Source organism: Brassica oleracea, chromosome C6 (genome assembly GCF_000695525.1).
Source record: "Brassica oleracea var. oleracea cultivar TO1000 chromosome C6, BOL, whole genome shotgun sequence".
Taxonomy (NCBI): Eukaryota; Viridiplantae; Streptophyta; class Magnoliopsida; order Brassicales; family Brassicaceae; genus Brassica; species Brassica oleracea.
This window is the reverse complement of record NC_027753.1, coordinates 25,553,510-25,568,443: the sequence shown is the minus strand read 5'-3', so window position 1 is coordinate 25,568,443 and position 14,934 is coordinate 25,553,510. Positions and strand designations below refer to the sequence as shown.

General features: G+C 29.6%; 1 protein-coding gene across 1 annotated transcript; it reads left to right on the top strand.

Annotated features, from left to right (window-relative positions):
- Positions 1-8,569: 8,569 nt before the first annotated feature.
- On the top strand, positions 8,570-10,366 carry LOC106300897 (ethylene-responsive transcription factor RAP2-4-like). The gene has a single exon (XM_013737154.1). The coding sequence runs from the start codon at positions 9,043-9,045 to the stop codon at positions 10,045-10,047; it is 1,005 nt and encodes a 334-aa protein (XP_013592608.1). The 5' UTR covers positions 8,570-9,042; the 3' UTR covers positions 10,048-10,366.
- Positions 10,367-14,934: the final 4,568 nt, after the last annotated feature.

Genomic DNA, 14,934 nt, shown 5'->3' with positions numbered 1-14,934 from the left:
AAAATTTTGTTATCAGTAATTTAAAGTTTTTGCTATTAAAGATACACATGATCAAAAAAAACATATGAGTAGAAAACACCATTAAAAAAAATAGACATTAATATTAAAAATATACTATGTATGTTAATATCATTTAAATTTAATTACATATCCTATCAAATTTTAAAAAAAAATTGTTTGTATTAATAAAATTGATTTATACGTTCGCACCAATTTTATTATATATGTAATAGTTACTGACTTTTAATTATTTAATATATATTTATTATTTCATAATATGTAAGAACATATAATACATAAAATAATTTATATATATAATTTTTATCCCGCGCAAGGTGCGGGTCTTGATCTAGTGCTCATATTAATTTTGGAACATTGGTTAAATGACAACGTTGAGGAGCATACTGACGTGTCAAGTTCACATAGCTTCTCAGCCATTTTCTTTCAATCGACCAACTTTACTAGGAATAAAAAGGATGGAATATATGATGGATGTATAAAAACTATAATGTATAGAACTTTATGAGAAAATCTAAATAACTAGCCTTATAAAACTGTCCTTAACTGTTTAACGAATTTAAATAACTAGCCTTATAAAACTTTCCTTTAGCTGTTTTACGAGTTTTAATGTAGTAGATAAACCTTGCTTAATGTGCACTCAAACCTTGGGTGAAATTAATAGTTCAAATCAATAGTATATAGTATATTCATATTCGTGTGATAGTGTATATTTGTATATTTGCACATAATGAGAAGGTCTCAATATATCATCCGCAAGGCCCGAGTTTGAGTATTTATTTGTGAAATATATATTGGTCAACTCCTTTGCATCACTCTAGAAATAATTGAGACCTTCTCATAACCGTAGACATTGTAATTACTAAAACAATTTATATATAAATAGATTTAGTATTTATCAGAAGGCTATATATTTTTATTTAACAGTTTATTCAACAGACTTAGCCCTCAAAAATAGATAAACCACACAAAACTAAACCTAAATTCAAAATGATGTAAATATTAAAATCTATGGAGATCATTACTTCTTTCCCGAGTAATAAAGCAAATCTCCTATATATTAATCATGGAGCCATGGTTAAATAACAAATTTGAGTAGCATGCTTACGCGTCAAGCACAGTGTACTCCTCAGCCTTCTTTTTATAGTTAGACTAACTTTATTAGAGTTATTAAAAATGTGACATTAAATGGATCACTCGATACTTTATTTTATATCAATAAATTTGAATATGGAAAAATAATAACCATTTAACTTTTTTATTTGATGTTTGGTCATTTAATGTACTGAAAAGAAAAGCATGATTATTTTTTTAGAAAGAAAGATTAGAAAAAGAAGATGCAGCTAGAGAGATTCTGGCAAATTTCATACATATTTGTATATATATAATGTCCGAATATATTGAGCAAAATTTGGTTGCATAACCCTATTTCTCTTTTTTTTTTTTTGCTTTGCCGACAAAGAATGATTTCGATTCTCTCCATCAAAGATCTGAAAGAAAAAGTTATATTTTTAGTTTTAGTCCATTTGAATTTGTTTTGAGGTTAACATAAATTTTAAGAATCTATAAAATGGGTCGAATAAAATTGAAAGTAAAAAATATATTATGGTTTAATATACGTAAAATCAATTGTGGAGAAGTAAATGAAAAAGCAAACTCAATTTTTTTAACAATTACCACCATCATATTACTAAAATAAAATCAACAAAAAATATTATTTAATATTTCGTGTCATGTCTATGCATTATTAAATTTGAAAAATGTTTTTATATATGTAGAAGAAAAAAATTGCAAATACATAATTGATTTTAAATTGAAAATATGTCATTATTTTATGTATTTCATCCCAGCGCGGATTATCACCTAATATGCGCGCAAATATGCCGCTATTTCAGTCACCGTCAAATTCGAAGCTTCTTCCGCCGCAAACGGCGTACATGTTCAAAGGCCACATGCTTCCCATACTCTACTTACCCCTTCTTCCATGCTCTGCTGAGTGCTGACTTTTTATAATATACACAAACAATATAACTTAAACTTTACAAATTCTAGAGGCCACTAGCTAGTTTCTCAATTTTAAATACAAGTGGTGTTTTACTTCTTGGGTATTTCAATATGCTTACCAAACTGGAGTAATTAATCTTCTAAAGTTTGTGTATTTTTTTAAATAAACTTCAAGTTTGTGAATTATATAAGCATATACTTCGTAATGTTGCATTACAGGACACTAGCTAGACGTTACATTTCTCATATCGGATGTTTTATGAACAGTTTTTTTTCTTTAAAAAAAAAACATGTTTTATTTTAAAGGAAATAAGTTAATTTTTTCACTTTAAATTATTGACGTCCATTACTAATGGCTAATAAATAAAACTCGTCAACCAAAAAAATGGAGAGTAAAACTTTTTTTGAAAATGGGCTAAATTAATTTACTATAGAATAATTAGTGAAAAAAATTGACAACTAATAATAACTTAACACATGACATTGATGGTCCCACATTTTATTCAGGAGGGTAAAACTTTGTATCAGGTTTCTTAAAACCCTCTTTATTGTAGGACGTTGTGCATGCATTGTAATCGTATTCTGTAAAAATACATTCAGAAAACTAACCATGGATATTGCACGAGTCGTCCGAGTTGTTTCTATTCTTGGTCCAGCGTTTGTGTAGAAGTTTTGGGAAATGCGGCTAGAAATAAAATACTTTTTTTTTTTTTTTTTTGTAAACAAGGCTGGCTAGAAATAAAATACACAACCTCTTTTCAAAAAAATAAAATAAAATAAAATACACAACCTGATAAGATGTAATATAAAAAAAAGATATAATATGGTAATGATAATGGTGGAGTTTTCTGCCAATCCATCTCTAAAGCTCTAGAGACTTCTTAATGCTTCTGTAACAATTTATGTCAATTAAAGTCTAAACTACCTATTATAATTATCATGACTAATACATGCGACTAAACAACAACTTTAAGACGTAATAGTGATGTAAATCCATATCACTATCGGCGTCTTAGGATATTTTTCTTAACTAGGGCATTGTGTGACAGCCCGCCCCGTGGGAACTACCTGCCCCGTGGGCTCCAGGCTCACAGCGCTGCAGCGCACCGACCCCAACCCCTCCATTATGAGTTCTTTCTAACTCCATAATTAGTTGGTGACAGCTTGTCCAGTGGGAATGTTGTTAAAGGGTGAGGTCCTGAGTTTGAGGCTCACCAACAACCTAATTATGGAGTTAGAGAGAACTCATAATGGAGGGGTTGAGGTCGGAGCGCTACAGCGCTGTGAGCCTGGGGCCCACGGGGCAGGTAGTTCCCACGGGGCGGGTTGTAACACATTTCCCCCTTGTGTAAGTAATAATTTTTTTTGTTCTTATTATGTTGATTATATGTTTTTTAAAAAAATAAACTTGTTGCTTTTACTGGACCTTTATTTAAAACAAATATATGAAGACTTGTAGAAATAACTATAAAAGGAGTGACAATTAGTATTTGGGCCTTAATGAGTTTTAAACGAATATATGTATTTCTCATAAGAAGACAATAGAATTGGTTTTTTGACATTGAGCATGTAAGCTATTTTCATAAGACAAGAGGAGTGAGTAGGTGGACATGTTTGTCTGTTATGATTGTCTCTTGTATCTCCTGGTGTGGCTGTGTTTGTTTTCTTTTATTTGATAGGTAATATGTAAACAAAAATCATTGTTAGTTGTATTTATCAGAGTGTAACTTACTCTTCTTTTTTGTTTAGGTAATTTCACTGATCTTGGTTGTTATCTTCTTCGTAAGCATCTGCGAAAGTAAGTTTGTAAATTGTTAAATAGTTGGCCGTGTAGTTTGTATTTGTTTAGCTGGCTCAATGTATGTGTCGTTGAGTTTTAGTTGAGTTGATTGGTTTGGTATATTTGTTTTGAAGTTTATTTGTAAGATTAGACAAAAAGAGAGTTGATTATTAATGATTCGTCCTTTTTGGGATTCTAGTTTTCGGTGTTTTGATTGTTTGGGTTAATTGTGGTTTCTTTTAAGCTGTAAAATAAATATTTGTGTAAAATTAGATTGATAAGTAATAGAGATTAATAGACGACCACAAATATTGGGTAGGAAATATATTTGATTATTGATGTTAGCACAATGTAGACAGTAATATAAGTGGAATTATGTGTTGATTGTTTTTTATGGATCAATGAGGAGACGAATAACGACTCGAGTTGTTTCTTTGGTGCGGTCAGAACCCTGGACAGAACGGATTTGCCCGCTAATTTTAATTTAGTTTCTCCACATGTTCATGTATTACTTTCATAAATATATATTAGGTTCGACCATCAATGTACGAAGTATCATTTAGCTTAGTGGTATAAATGTTGGTGTTTATATCTCAATAATCCGGGTTCGAGCTATGAACTTGATATTTTTTCACATTTTTTAAAAGTGGAATACACAAAACACTGACGTGACGTGTTAAGGAGTGAACAAAAACTCAAATATTATAATATAGATTTGAATTGTTATTTTATTATGAGGCGTCCGTATTTGAATTCTAAACCACAATGCATGGTTTGGCTAATTCCGTAGACAATCGTGGTGATTACATGTACAATAGATATGCGAGTCAAAAGTAGAAATTTGCATTGTAAATTAATGTCAATGAAAAACCTCACGTCCGCATATGAATTAACTCGTCGTATATATAGTTTAATGTTTTGCATTATATATCTATGATATTATTGTTTTCTGTCACCAGATATTATTGTTCGTAAAGTCAATTAGATTGCTTAATTTCTCAAAGAGTTGACTTGGAGCCAAGATTATATTATGTTCTTAAACAGTTGTCTCTATTGATAAAGAATGTACTAACTAAATAGATTAGGGTGAGGATGAAGTAGGTGACCCATTAATAAGAATATCGCAACTGCTTTGGAGGCAGCTCTGTGCCGTCAGTCACCATCTTATTCTTATCTCTTCTTAATCATCATTACCAATCAGTTGTCTACTATATGTGCACGACAGCTATCTCCTTAGACGTCTCTAATCCCACTCCATTTTTTCTTTTAAAATAGAATAAAAAAAATTACGAAATAAACAATGCTCCAACCCAACTTCATATCTCACTTCATATAGAGTTTACTCCATAAATGGAGTAATCTATTTATTATTTGTTCATCACTTCATTATAGATTATGGAGTAAAAAACAGAATTAAATTAAAACATTTTTACTCCATATTCACTTTTACTTAATTTTGGAAAAAATAGAGTATTACATTGAAGATTCTTTTACACAAAACGATTAAGAAAATATAAATTCTAAGATTTACGAAGTTCTTTTTGGGCTCTTAACTAAAAAAAAAAATAGACGTTTAAAACAAAAAAAATCTCTTATATATTAATTGAGAAGCATTATAATTTTTTTTGTAGTCACATGTCATCACTAAGATGATTCTTAGAATTCTTAAAGAAATTGGCTGGTATGTCTAAATATATAATAATTTTTATTAAACTAACCATACATTCATTATTAATGTTATTTTTCTTTTCTTAAATAAAAGTTACGAAATTTCCTATGGTTAAAGTATATATGACAATTAATGATCTAAAATAATAAAAATTATTGTATCATCTATCATATTTGTTTAATTTTAAACTATTAAAACAAATTAAACAAAAATATTAACCATATAATAAAAATTTAAATTTTTTAATATATGTTAGATTTTGAATTTTTTAAAGCGACTATAAATTACTAAAACTTTTAAAAGTCTTACATTCAAATTTTGTGATCTATGATTTAAATTTTTTATTATGACAAGATACAAATGATTACAAAATTATCTAAGTAGAAAGTCTCATTTAATAAGCATTAAGAGAAAAAGATATATATATATATATATATATATATATATCATTTTAAATTAAATTATATACCATATAAAAATACATAAATATTTTAGTTTAGAAATTTACTTTGAACAAATTTTTGATAAAATCTTTGAACAAATATTGACAACTTAATTTATTAAAGAATTATAAATTACTAAAACTATTAATCCCACAATAAAAAATTTATTATGAGTAATTTAAAGTTTTTGCTATAAAATATACAAATGATAAAAAAACATCATGAGTAGAAAACATAATTTAATAGATATTAATATAAAATATACTATATATATATGTTAATTATCATTTATATTTAATTATATACCATATCAAATAGAAAAAAATATTGTTTGGAATAATAAAATTTATTTATATATTTGCACCAATTTAATTATATATGTAATAGTTACTAAATTTTTAATTATTCAATACATATTTATTCTTTCATAATACGTAAAAAAATATATAACATATAAAATAACTTTTACATATAATATTTATTTCACGTAAAGCGTCGATCTTAAGCCAGTGTGTTATTAAGTTTCAAACTGATTACGTGTTCTCAGAGTTAAAAATATCAATATGGCCAATAGAAGAAGGTTACAAAATTAATAACTATTAGTTTCGTATAGTAACGACACCACAAAATATACGTTTTTGTTATTACTAGAATTTCACCTTAGTTATTTGGTACGTTACACTCGAATGAGCGTTTGGGTTATCCGTAGATTTCGGTTCCGTTGATTTGGATTTTTGGATTTTTGGTGTAATGCTCACAAGTCTCATTCGGGTTTTACTAATTATCGGATCGAGTTCGGTTCTATTTTTTTGGGTTCGGATCGGATTGTAACCAGTGTGAAAAATCATCCAAAAATATATATTTTGGACCTCAAAATTGACAATTTTTTCTTGAAAATATAAAAATTATTCACAAATCTAATTAAAATTAGTTAAACTATCTAAATTTACTAAAAAATATTCAAAATAACAAATAAAAAACTACAAAAATATTTTGAATACTCTAAAATATCTAAATCACTTTAACATGTATAAAAATATGAACATATTTAACTAATTTCAGATATCTTCGGATCGTAGTTTAGATTTCGGTTTGGTTCGGATTATAACTAAACTCCAAAATACTAAATTCATAAATTCAGTTTGGATATTTTTGTATAATAGTTCGGATCAGGTCTAGTTTTTTCTATTCGAATTTAGATAGGTATTTCTGGTTGGGTAAATATGTTCGCACCCATTAACTAACCAGTGGTCTGCGAACCATGAAGTCCAAAAAAAAAAAAAAACATGAAGTGTGAACTCAAACCAGAACGGTCAATAAAAACAGGTGTTACTATTTACTCCACCTTTCACAAATGCTGCTATGAAACGTGTATGGAGCCAGAAGACATGGCAACCCACTTCTTTGTGTATAACACGCGTCGTCCATCCGTTAACAGCGTGTTACCTCTCGACGGCTCACATGTTACGCAAAATAAATAGCGCTATAAAAATTAACTACAGTTGTTTTTTACTGTACATAACCGTAAAGTTTACGGCGTAAAGAAAATTAAATAATTCAGTATGCAAAATTATAGTCCTTCGTTAAAGATTAATTTTGTATATTTATTTATATTAGAATATAATAGATATTTATAATTCAATTTACAATATATTTCATAATATATTTACAATATGTATCAACTAATAATATATTATCCCCAAAACTATCAATTAATAATATTTAACCTATTTTAATTTTTCAATTTATATTTTATAAAAGTATCCCACTTATTAATATTAATTACTAAAATATATTAAACATTTGAAAATTATATTTGTAACTAAAAAATAAATTTATACGATTATCTTAAAAAAAAAGAAAGAAGTACTATTCAACAACAATATACAATGTCAAAATTTATGAACAGTAACTTTGATTGGAGAATTTATGGGACCCACTCGTGTTTCTTTTCGTAAAAAAATAAAATATTTATATTTATTTATTTAAAATTAAATAATATATGTGTTATCAAAAATATTGGGTGTTTTTATTAAATAATACTTTATGATATAAAATTTTTTGTATTTCTATATTTTAGAAAAGAAGACAATTTTTTTAACGCTAGATAATTATGCTATTACAAATTATGAGAAATATTACGAACGATTTTACAGCTGACAATTTTACTCGTCTGAACCGCTCTATGAGATCCACGCTTGACGGTGTTCCTTGTGTCATGCTGCATATCTCTTGTAAACATTTTTTTCATTAATTCGCATAATTTAGCATTCTTTGAAGATTGAAACTCAAATTTCATAGTGTAAAAGCACTAATGAACTCTTAGCAAATCACTGGACTAGGGACTTCTAAAAAATAATAATAATAAAACACATTTATTTTAAATTTTTCATTTTTCAAATAAAATAAAATTTATTGGAAATCATCTTACTCAAAATCAGTATTTTCCTATTTTCAATATAAACAAAATTTCTTGAAAATGAGGAATATCGAAATAATAAAAGACACAAAATAAGTTGACAAATTGATTATATAACTTAACAGATGAAAAAAAAAAGTTGACAAAAAAAAAAAAAGACAAAATAATAGTATATGAATAAAAAACGGGAAACAGTGTGAGGAGACCACCCCCCACTATATAATGTGAGCCAAGCTGCTGAGGATAAAGCATCACCGGCGAGGCTGAGAGCAAAATTTACTACAAAAAAACTGAGTGTCCTCCCAAAAAAATTAATCATTAGATCATTGCAGTTATTTTTCTCATCTGTTTTTCCCCGCTTCTTCGATCCCTTTTTGTGAATCATCTGTTTTTCAAAAAGAAAAATCGGTTTCTTGGTTTATACACGTTTGAATGGTTTTAATTGATTATTCATACGAAAATCCAAGCTTATGAAACTGTTTTTCTTTTTAATTGAAAGCCAGGTATTTTCAGAAAGAAATCATTTTAAAAAAAAATTCTTCTGAATTTATCTTTTTAGTTTCCATAGATTTAGTCGAGGGTAATTTTTTTGTTCCCTCAGGATCATCAGGTTGCTTATTTCAAACCCCTTAGATCCGTTTTTATTTCTCTTGAATTCTTTTCGGATTCATTTTTTATTTTTCTTTCAAAATTTTAAAATCTACAAGTTATGGAAGCTGCTATGAATTTGAACAGTAGCAGAGCGTTTCAACAACCAGATTCGTTTGGTGGTGGTGGTGAACTCATGGAAGCGCTTCTACCTTTTATCAAAAGCGCTTCCGACTCTCCTTCCTCGTCCGCGTCTGCGTTTATTAATCCCGCAGCGTCTGCGTTTCCTCTTCCTACCTTCCCCGGATATTACCCGGAACACTATCTGACCCAACCGTTTTCGTACGGGTCGGATCTTCAGCAAACCGGGTCACTAATCGGGCTCAACAACCTCTCCTCTTCCCAAATTCACCAGATCCAATCTCAGATCCACCACAGTCTTCCTCTCCCTCCCACCAGATCCAACCTCAGCCCCAAGCCGTTGCTGATGAAGCAGCCTGGAGTCGCCGGATCTTGCTTCGCCTACGGTGCTCCGCCGAAGCCGGCGAAGCTATACAGAGGCGTGAGGCAGCGTCACTGGGGAAAATGGGTGGCGGAGATCCGTTTGCCGAGGAACCGGACTCGTCTCTGGCTTGGGACGTTCGACACGGCGGAGGAAGCTGCGTTGGCCTATGATACGGCGGCGTATAAGCTGCGCGGCGATTTCGCCCGGCTTAACTTCCCTAACCTGCGTCACAACGGATCTCACGTCGGAGGCGAGTTCGGAGAGTATAAGCCTCTGCACTCCACTGTCGACGCCAAGCTCGAAGCTATTTGTAAGAGTATGGCGGAGACGGAGAAACAGGAGAAGACGACGAAAGCATCGAAGAAACGCGCGTCAACGGCGGCGCTGAAGACGGAGGCAGTCAAGGCGGAGGAGAATTCGAATTCGATCGGTGAGTCTCCACCGGTGACGGAGTTCGTTGAGTCCGCCGGATCTTCACCGTTGTCGGAGTTGACGTTCGCCGACGCGGAGGAGCAGCCGCAGTGGAACGAGACCTTCGCGTTGGAGAAGTATCCTTCGTACGAGATCGATTGGGATTCGATTCTAGCTGATCAGTTCGTGTGTAATTTGGTGGAAGATTAGGGGTATAATAGTAATTTGGGGAAGATTAGGGGTATAATAGTAAATTTAGAAGCTGCCTGCAATGGAGTTTTTTTGGAAATTGCAGAGAGGCTATTAAGATTATGTTTAGTGGGTAAATTTCATATGTTAATATTGTGTGTTTGTGTTAATCTCTGTGTCGGTCCAGCTGCGGTTTTTTTGTCATGCTCGACCATGCCACAGTGTTTTTTTTTGGGTTCATGTAATTTATAGTTTCATTTTCTTTATCTTAATGTGATATTTAGTTTGTTTTGTAGTAAAATGAAATTGTGGCACCGATACTTACTTTATTCCATTTACATATTCTACAAGGCAGTAACATTAGTTTCAAAATCGTCGCACCGATTGGGTTTGTTGCTTGTGTGATTCAAAAATGTTAAGTGGGTCACCAATTACTATTTTTAGATATTTGAAAACGAATAAGTCTTTCGTCCAAATGTTATACCTAATAGTAATAAAAGAATCCATACCATAATGACTAAATCAAATTCATGATATTCTGTTTGCCTAACTCATGTAACCGATGAGGATAAATCTAAATGTGGGTTTGATTACGACTAATAATTTTGTCATAACCCACAAACAAATCATATTAGTCGTGTTGCTACGAAAGTTCCCATGCAGATTGACATCCTAGAAAATTAATTTCATCTATAATAGCAAAAATCTTTGAAGAATTATTACAATAAAGTGTGTTTTACATTTATAATAAAATCATAAACGGTTTTGTTCCGCTAATAAAGGTTTCTTCTGTGTTTGCAAATTGCTTACATTCAAAATGGAATCTTTCTAATGCTGTAACGGTTTTACAAGGATCCACATAATCAGGGGCGGACGCAGTAAGGGTTGTGCGGGGTCAAGTGCTCCCGTCTCATTCTTAATTTTCTTTGAGCAATTAAAGTTAATCAAATCCAGTGCCTCCATCTAACTATAAAATATAGTGAAAAAAATTTATGTGTCCCCGGTTAAATGCAGTTCTAGAACCGCCACTGCACATAACGTATCTTGCTGTTGCATTTCTCTTTATGGGAATGTTCTCGGACGAGATCAATTTTGTAAGAAATCAATATTGTCAGTTATGTATTACTATTGTCCGTTTCAGTTCACTAATGGTGGAGCTTCGCGTGTTGGTAAATGTGGCCGGCCATGCCGCAATTGTCGTGCAGCATCTTCTATCATGTATCCACTTAAACTTATTACAAATATTGGATTTGCAATCAAAAGAATCAAGAAAACCAATAATTCGATTCAGTCACTATAGTGAAGTAGAAAAAGACAAAGTCGGCAGCAATACGATCGAATCTTCATCACACATTTTTAGAAAGTGGATACGGTTTGCATCGAATGTTATTATAATTTAGCCAACTATACAAAAACATATTTGCATGGAATTAATCTAGTTTATATTTGTAAGAGCTGGAATATAAATTTTTTTTTTTTTTTGCTTAAAGAATATAAAGTTCTTGATTATCATTTTGATCAAAACACAATCATCTCAAATCGTTTATGCTTGGCACTTCTATCAAACTTTATCGTTTTGTTCATGTTTTTATCTTCTAAAATTTTGTTCTCTCTTAGCATTTCAAATAATCTATATTTTTTACGCATTAAGGTAATTACAAGTAGTAGTAGTTTATAAGAGAGGTGAATTCCAAATTACGCAAAGGAAGCACAAAGCTGGAAAGTTTCAGAGGCAGACACACCAAAGGAGCCCACCAAAGATTATGTTCACACTCCATTTCTCTTCTTTCACATGCATTTTCAACTATGTTTCGTATAAAAGTGGTTGTGTTAAAAACGTTGCATTTAATTCTCTAACACCATTATTATCGCTTACGTGTGACGTTGAATAAAACCTAAGGCGAAGATTGTTCGGATGGTTTTTAGATTTTAGGTTTTAGTTTTTGGTTTTTGGATTTTAGTTTTTAGATTTTGGTTTTTAGTTTTTGGTTTTTGATTTTGCAGTAGTTTTCAGATTTTGAAAAAAAACACGAATGGCGATTTTGGTTTTTAGCTTTAGATTTTTGATTTTACTGTAATTTTAGTTTTTAGAAAAATACAAATGATATTTTTTTAGGTTTTAATTAATTTTAGTATATTTAATTAATTATTATTGTTTGAAGTTGAAATATAAATTAATAACAAAAATAAAACAATAAAATCAATTTCTGAATTTTATTTCTTTGCATTTTTGTTTTTCTAAAATTTGATTACTGATATATTTCAGTTTTTCTGTTATTTTTAAAACGTTAACTTATTATTTAATTTATTTTTTAAACAAACTTAAAATTACTATAAGAATATATCACAGTTTTCAATAAAATAACACCAATAGATTATTAACAAAACATGCAAACTTCACATAAAAGTAAATTTAAATAATTAAATTAATTTTAGTGGCAAATTTAAAAGAATCTTAATATATATTATTTTGTATTATATATGTTAAACAAATTCTTATTACTAAAACTTATTTGCTCATACTTATAGTAGTTAGCATTTTATTTATTTATTCCTATATTAATGCACAAATGTAACAAAACTTTTAAATTAAAAAAAAAACAAGAAAAAACATCGTGAGATGTAGAAACCAAGGAAATTGAGATTTTGGTTTTTCTTTAAAAAATGACAGTTATTTGAAAAACTAGTTTTTCTAAAATGTAGGGAATCTATTTTTTTAAAAACTTAATTGTCTAAAAATTAATTTTTCCAAAAATAAAAGCCAAAAACTATTTCAAAATCTGTAAACAATCAACCTCTAAATCTGAGTAGTGTATATATGCAGGCCTAGTTGTATGATTCACTCTAGTAACATCCGTCCTTAATTAGTATAGAATTTAACTTAGAAAAACAATTCATTGAATTTGTTAACTTAGACCAGTACATTCAACTATTACAAATTGTACAGGTGCCGAGATTAATCTTGAATCTAATACAGACCCTTACACTAAATAAGAGAAACAGAACCAACTATAAACATTTATAAAATATAGATGATCTTGAGTATAAATTATAATAAATAGAAAGAGAACCAGTTTCTGCCACTCTATCCAACATCAATCTTACAACACTTGTATATTTCAGCTACTTGAACTGCTCTTTGTTCCCGATGATTGGGTTGTAAGACTCAGCCGAATAAAAATAAATCAAGGATTCCAGAAACTGTGGAAGCGCCTACGGTTTTACAAATGATAAACCAACATTTATTAGATTTAATGATTTTTACAATCTATTGTACGTTGCTTGGAGAAAAGAGAGAGAGAGAGAGCGATCAATCATACACCTCCTGCTATTGCACAAACTTTGGTGAGAAAGTGCAAGAACCTTCCTTCCTACCGTCAATGATGATCTTCTGGTGGCTACCCTGCAGTGCAGAATTTGTTGGTTTGTTTCCCTTCAAGAACCCACTTAGCTCTTACCTCAAAGCCCATTTGTAGTCCACCTTGTCCCTCCGACTCCAACCGTCGCCAAGCAAACAATTACTCCATCTGTTCCTGAAAGTAAGATTTTCTAGAGTATGCACGTTTATTAAGAATTTAATAAATGTTTATAATTTAAATTATTTTTTACTTTATTATACAATTTCCAATAACTTTCCACCAATGAAATTTAATCAATTCAAATATTCTCAATTAATGTTCCTCAAAAGTATAAAAAAGTACCTTAACAATATAGAAAATCTATCTTTGTGGAACAAGAAAAAAATCTAAAACATCTTACTTTCAGGAACGGAGGTAGTAATAATTACGCAAGTCTACTTGATCCAGGTTTAAGCCCATTACAGCTCGTTCCTTTGGAGAAAATAAAATTAAATCAAATCTCATTTTTTCTTGGAGCAACAATCAAATCTCTTTCAAGTTTAAAGTTAGTACAAGTCCTGCACCTTGTGCATAATAAATTTATATAAAAATTATTTTTAAAAATATTATACAGAAAAATAAATTTATATTCTTGATTGAATTAATATTTTGGTCTTTAAACATTTTTTTAACTTTTTGTTAATTACATAATTTGTTTATTGATGAGCTGATCCCAATTTTTTTAAAAACAATTAGGTCAAAAATCACTTACTGCATAATAACCTAACGTTTAGGTCGAAAAATCTCTGATCTATTTGATTACAATGAAACTATGCCAGCTTGGTATTAAATTTTTGTTAATTACATAATTTATTTACTAATGAACTGAACTTATTTTAAAAAATATTTTAGGTCAAAAAACATTTTATCGCATAAAAACCTAACGTTTAGGCCGAAGAATCTCATGCCTACTATTTGGTTACAATGAAATTATGCCAACTCGATTTTATATCATGATTTAGTAATTTAAAAATTAATTATGGTTATGAGAAGTTTACGTTCACATGCCAATTTATATATATTAAATAACTAAGAAATCATTTACTATTATGTAATAAATTAGCGTGTGCATATAAATCAACTATCACTCTTGTTTATTCACAATCATTTTAGGGTAAATAAATCAAAACAATCAATCTTATCTATTGTATATGATATATAATTAAATTTAAATGATATTAACATATATATATATAGTACACTTTTAATATGGATATTTATTAAATAAAATTTCTACTCATATGATTTTATGATTATTGGCATATTTGTGTAGCAAAAGTTTACACCAACGATTTTTTTTAATGTGGGATAATTTTAATAATTAATAATCATTTAAAAAAACAATAAATATTTCAAAATTAAAATATTAATTTTTCAATATATGTTCAATAAAAATATCAAAATATAAATATAAGTATACATTTTCATACGATGTATAGTTTAATTTAAACGATATATATGTATATATATTAACATAAAAACCTATTAAAATAAAATTATTTCTTCATAT

What these genes read in the sequence shown, in the direction of transcription:
- LOC106300897 (XM_013737154.1), top strand. Translation starts at nt 9,043, where the DNA reads ATGGAAGCTGCTATGAATTTGAACAGTAGCAGAGCGTTTCAACAACCA.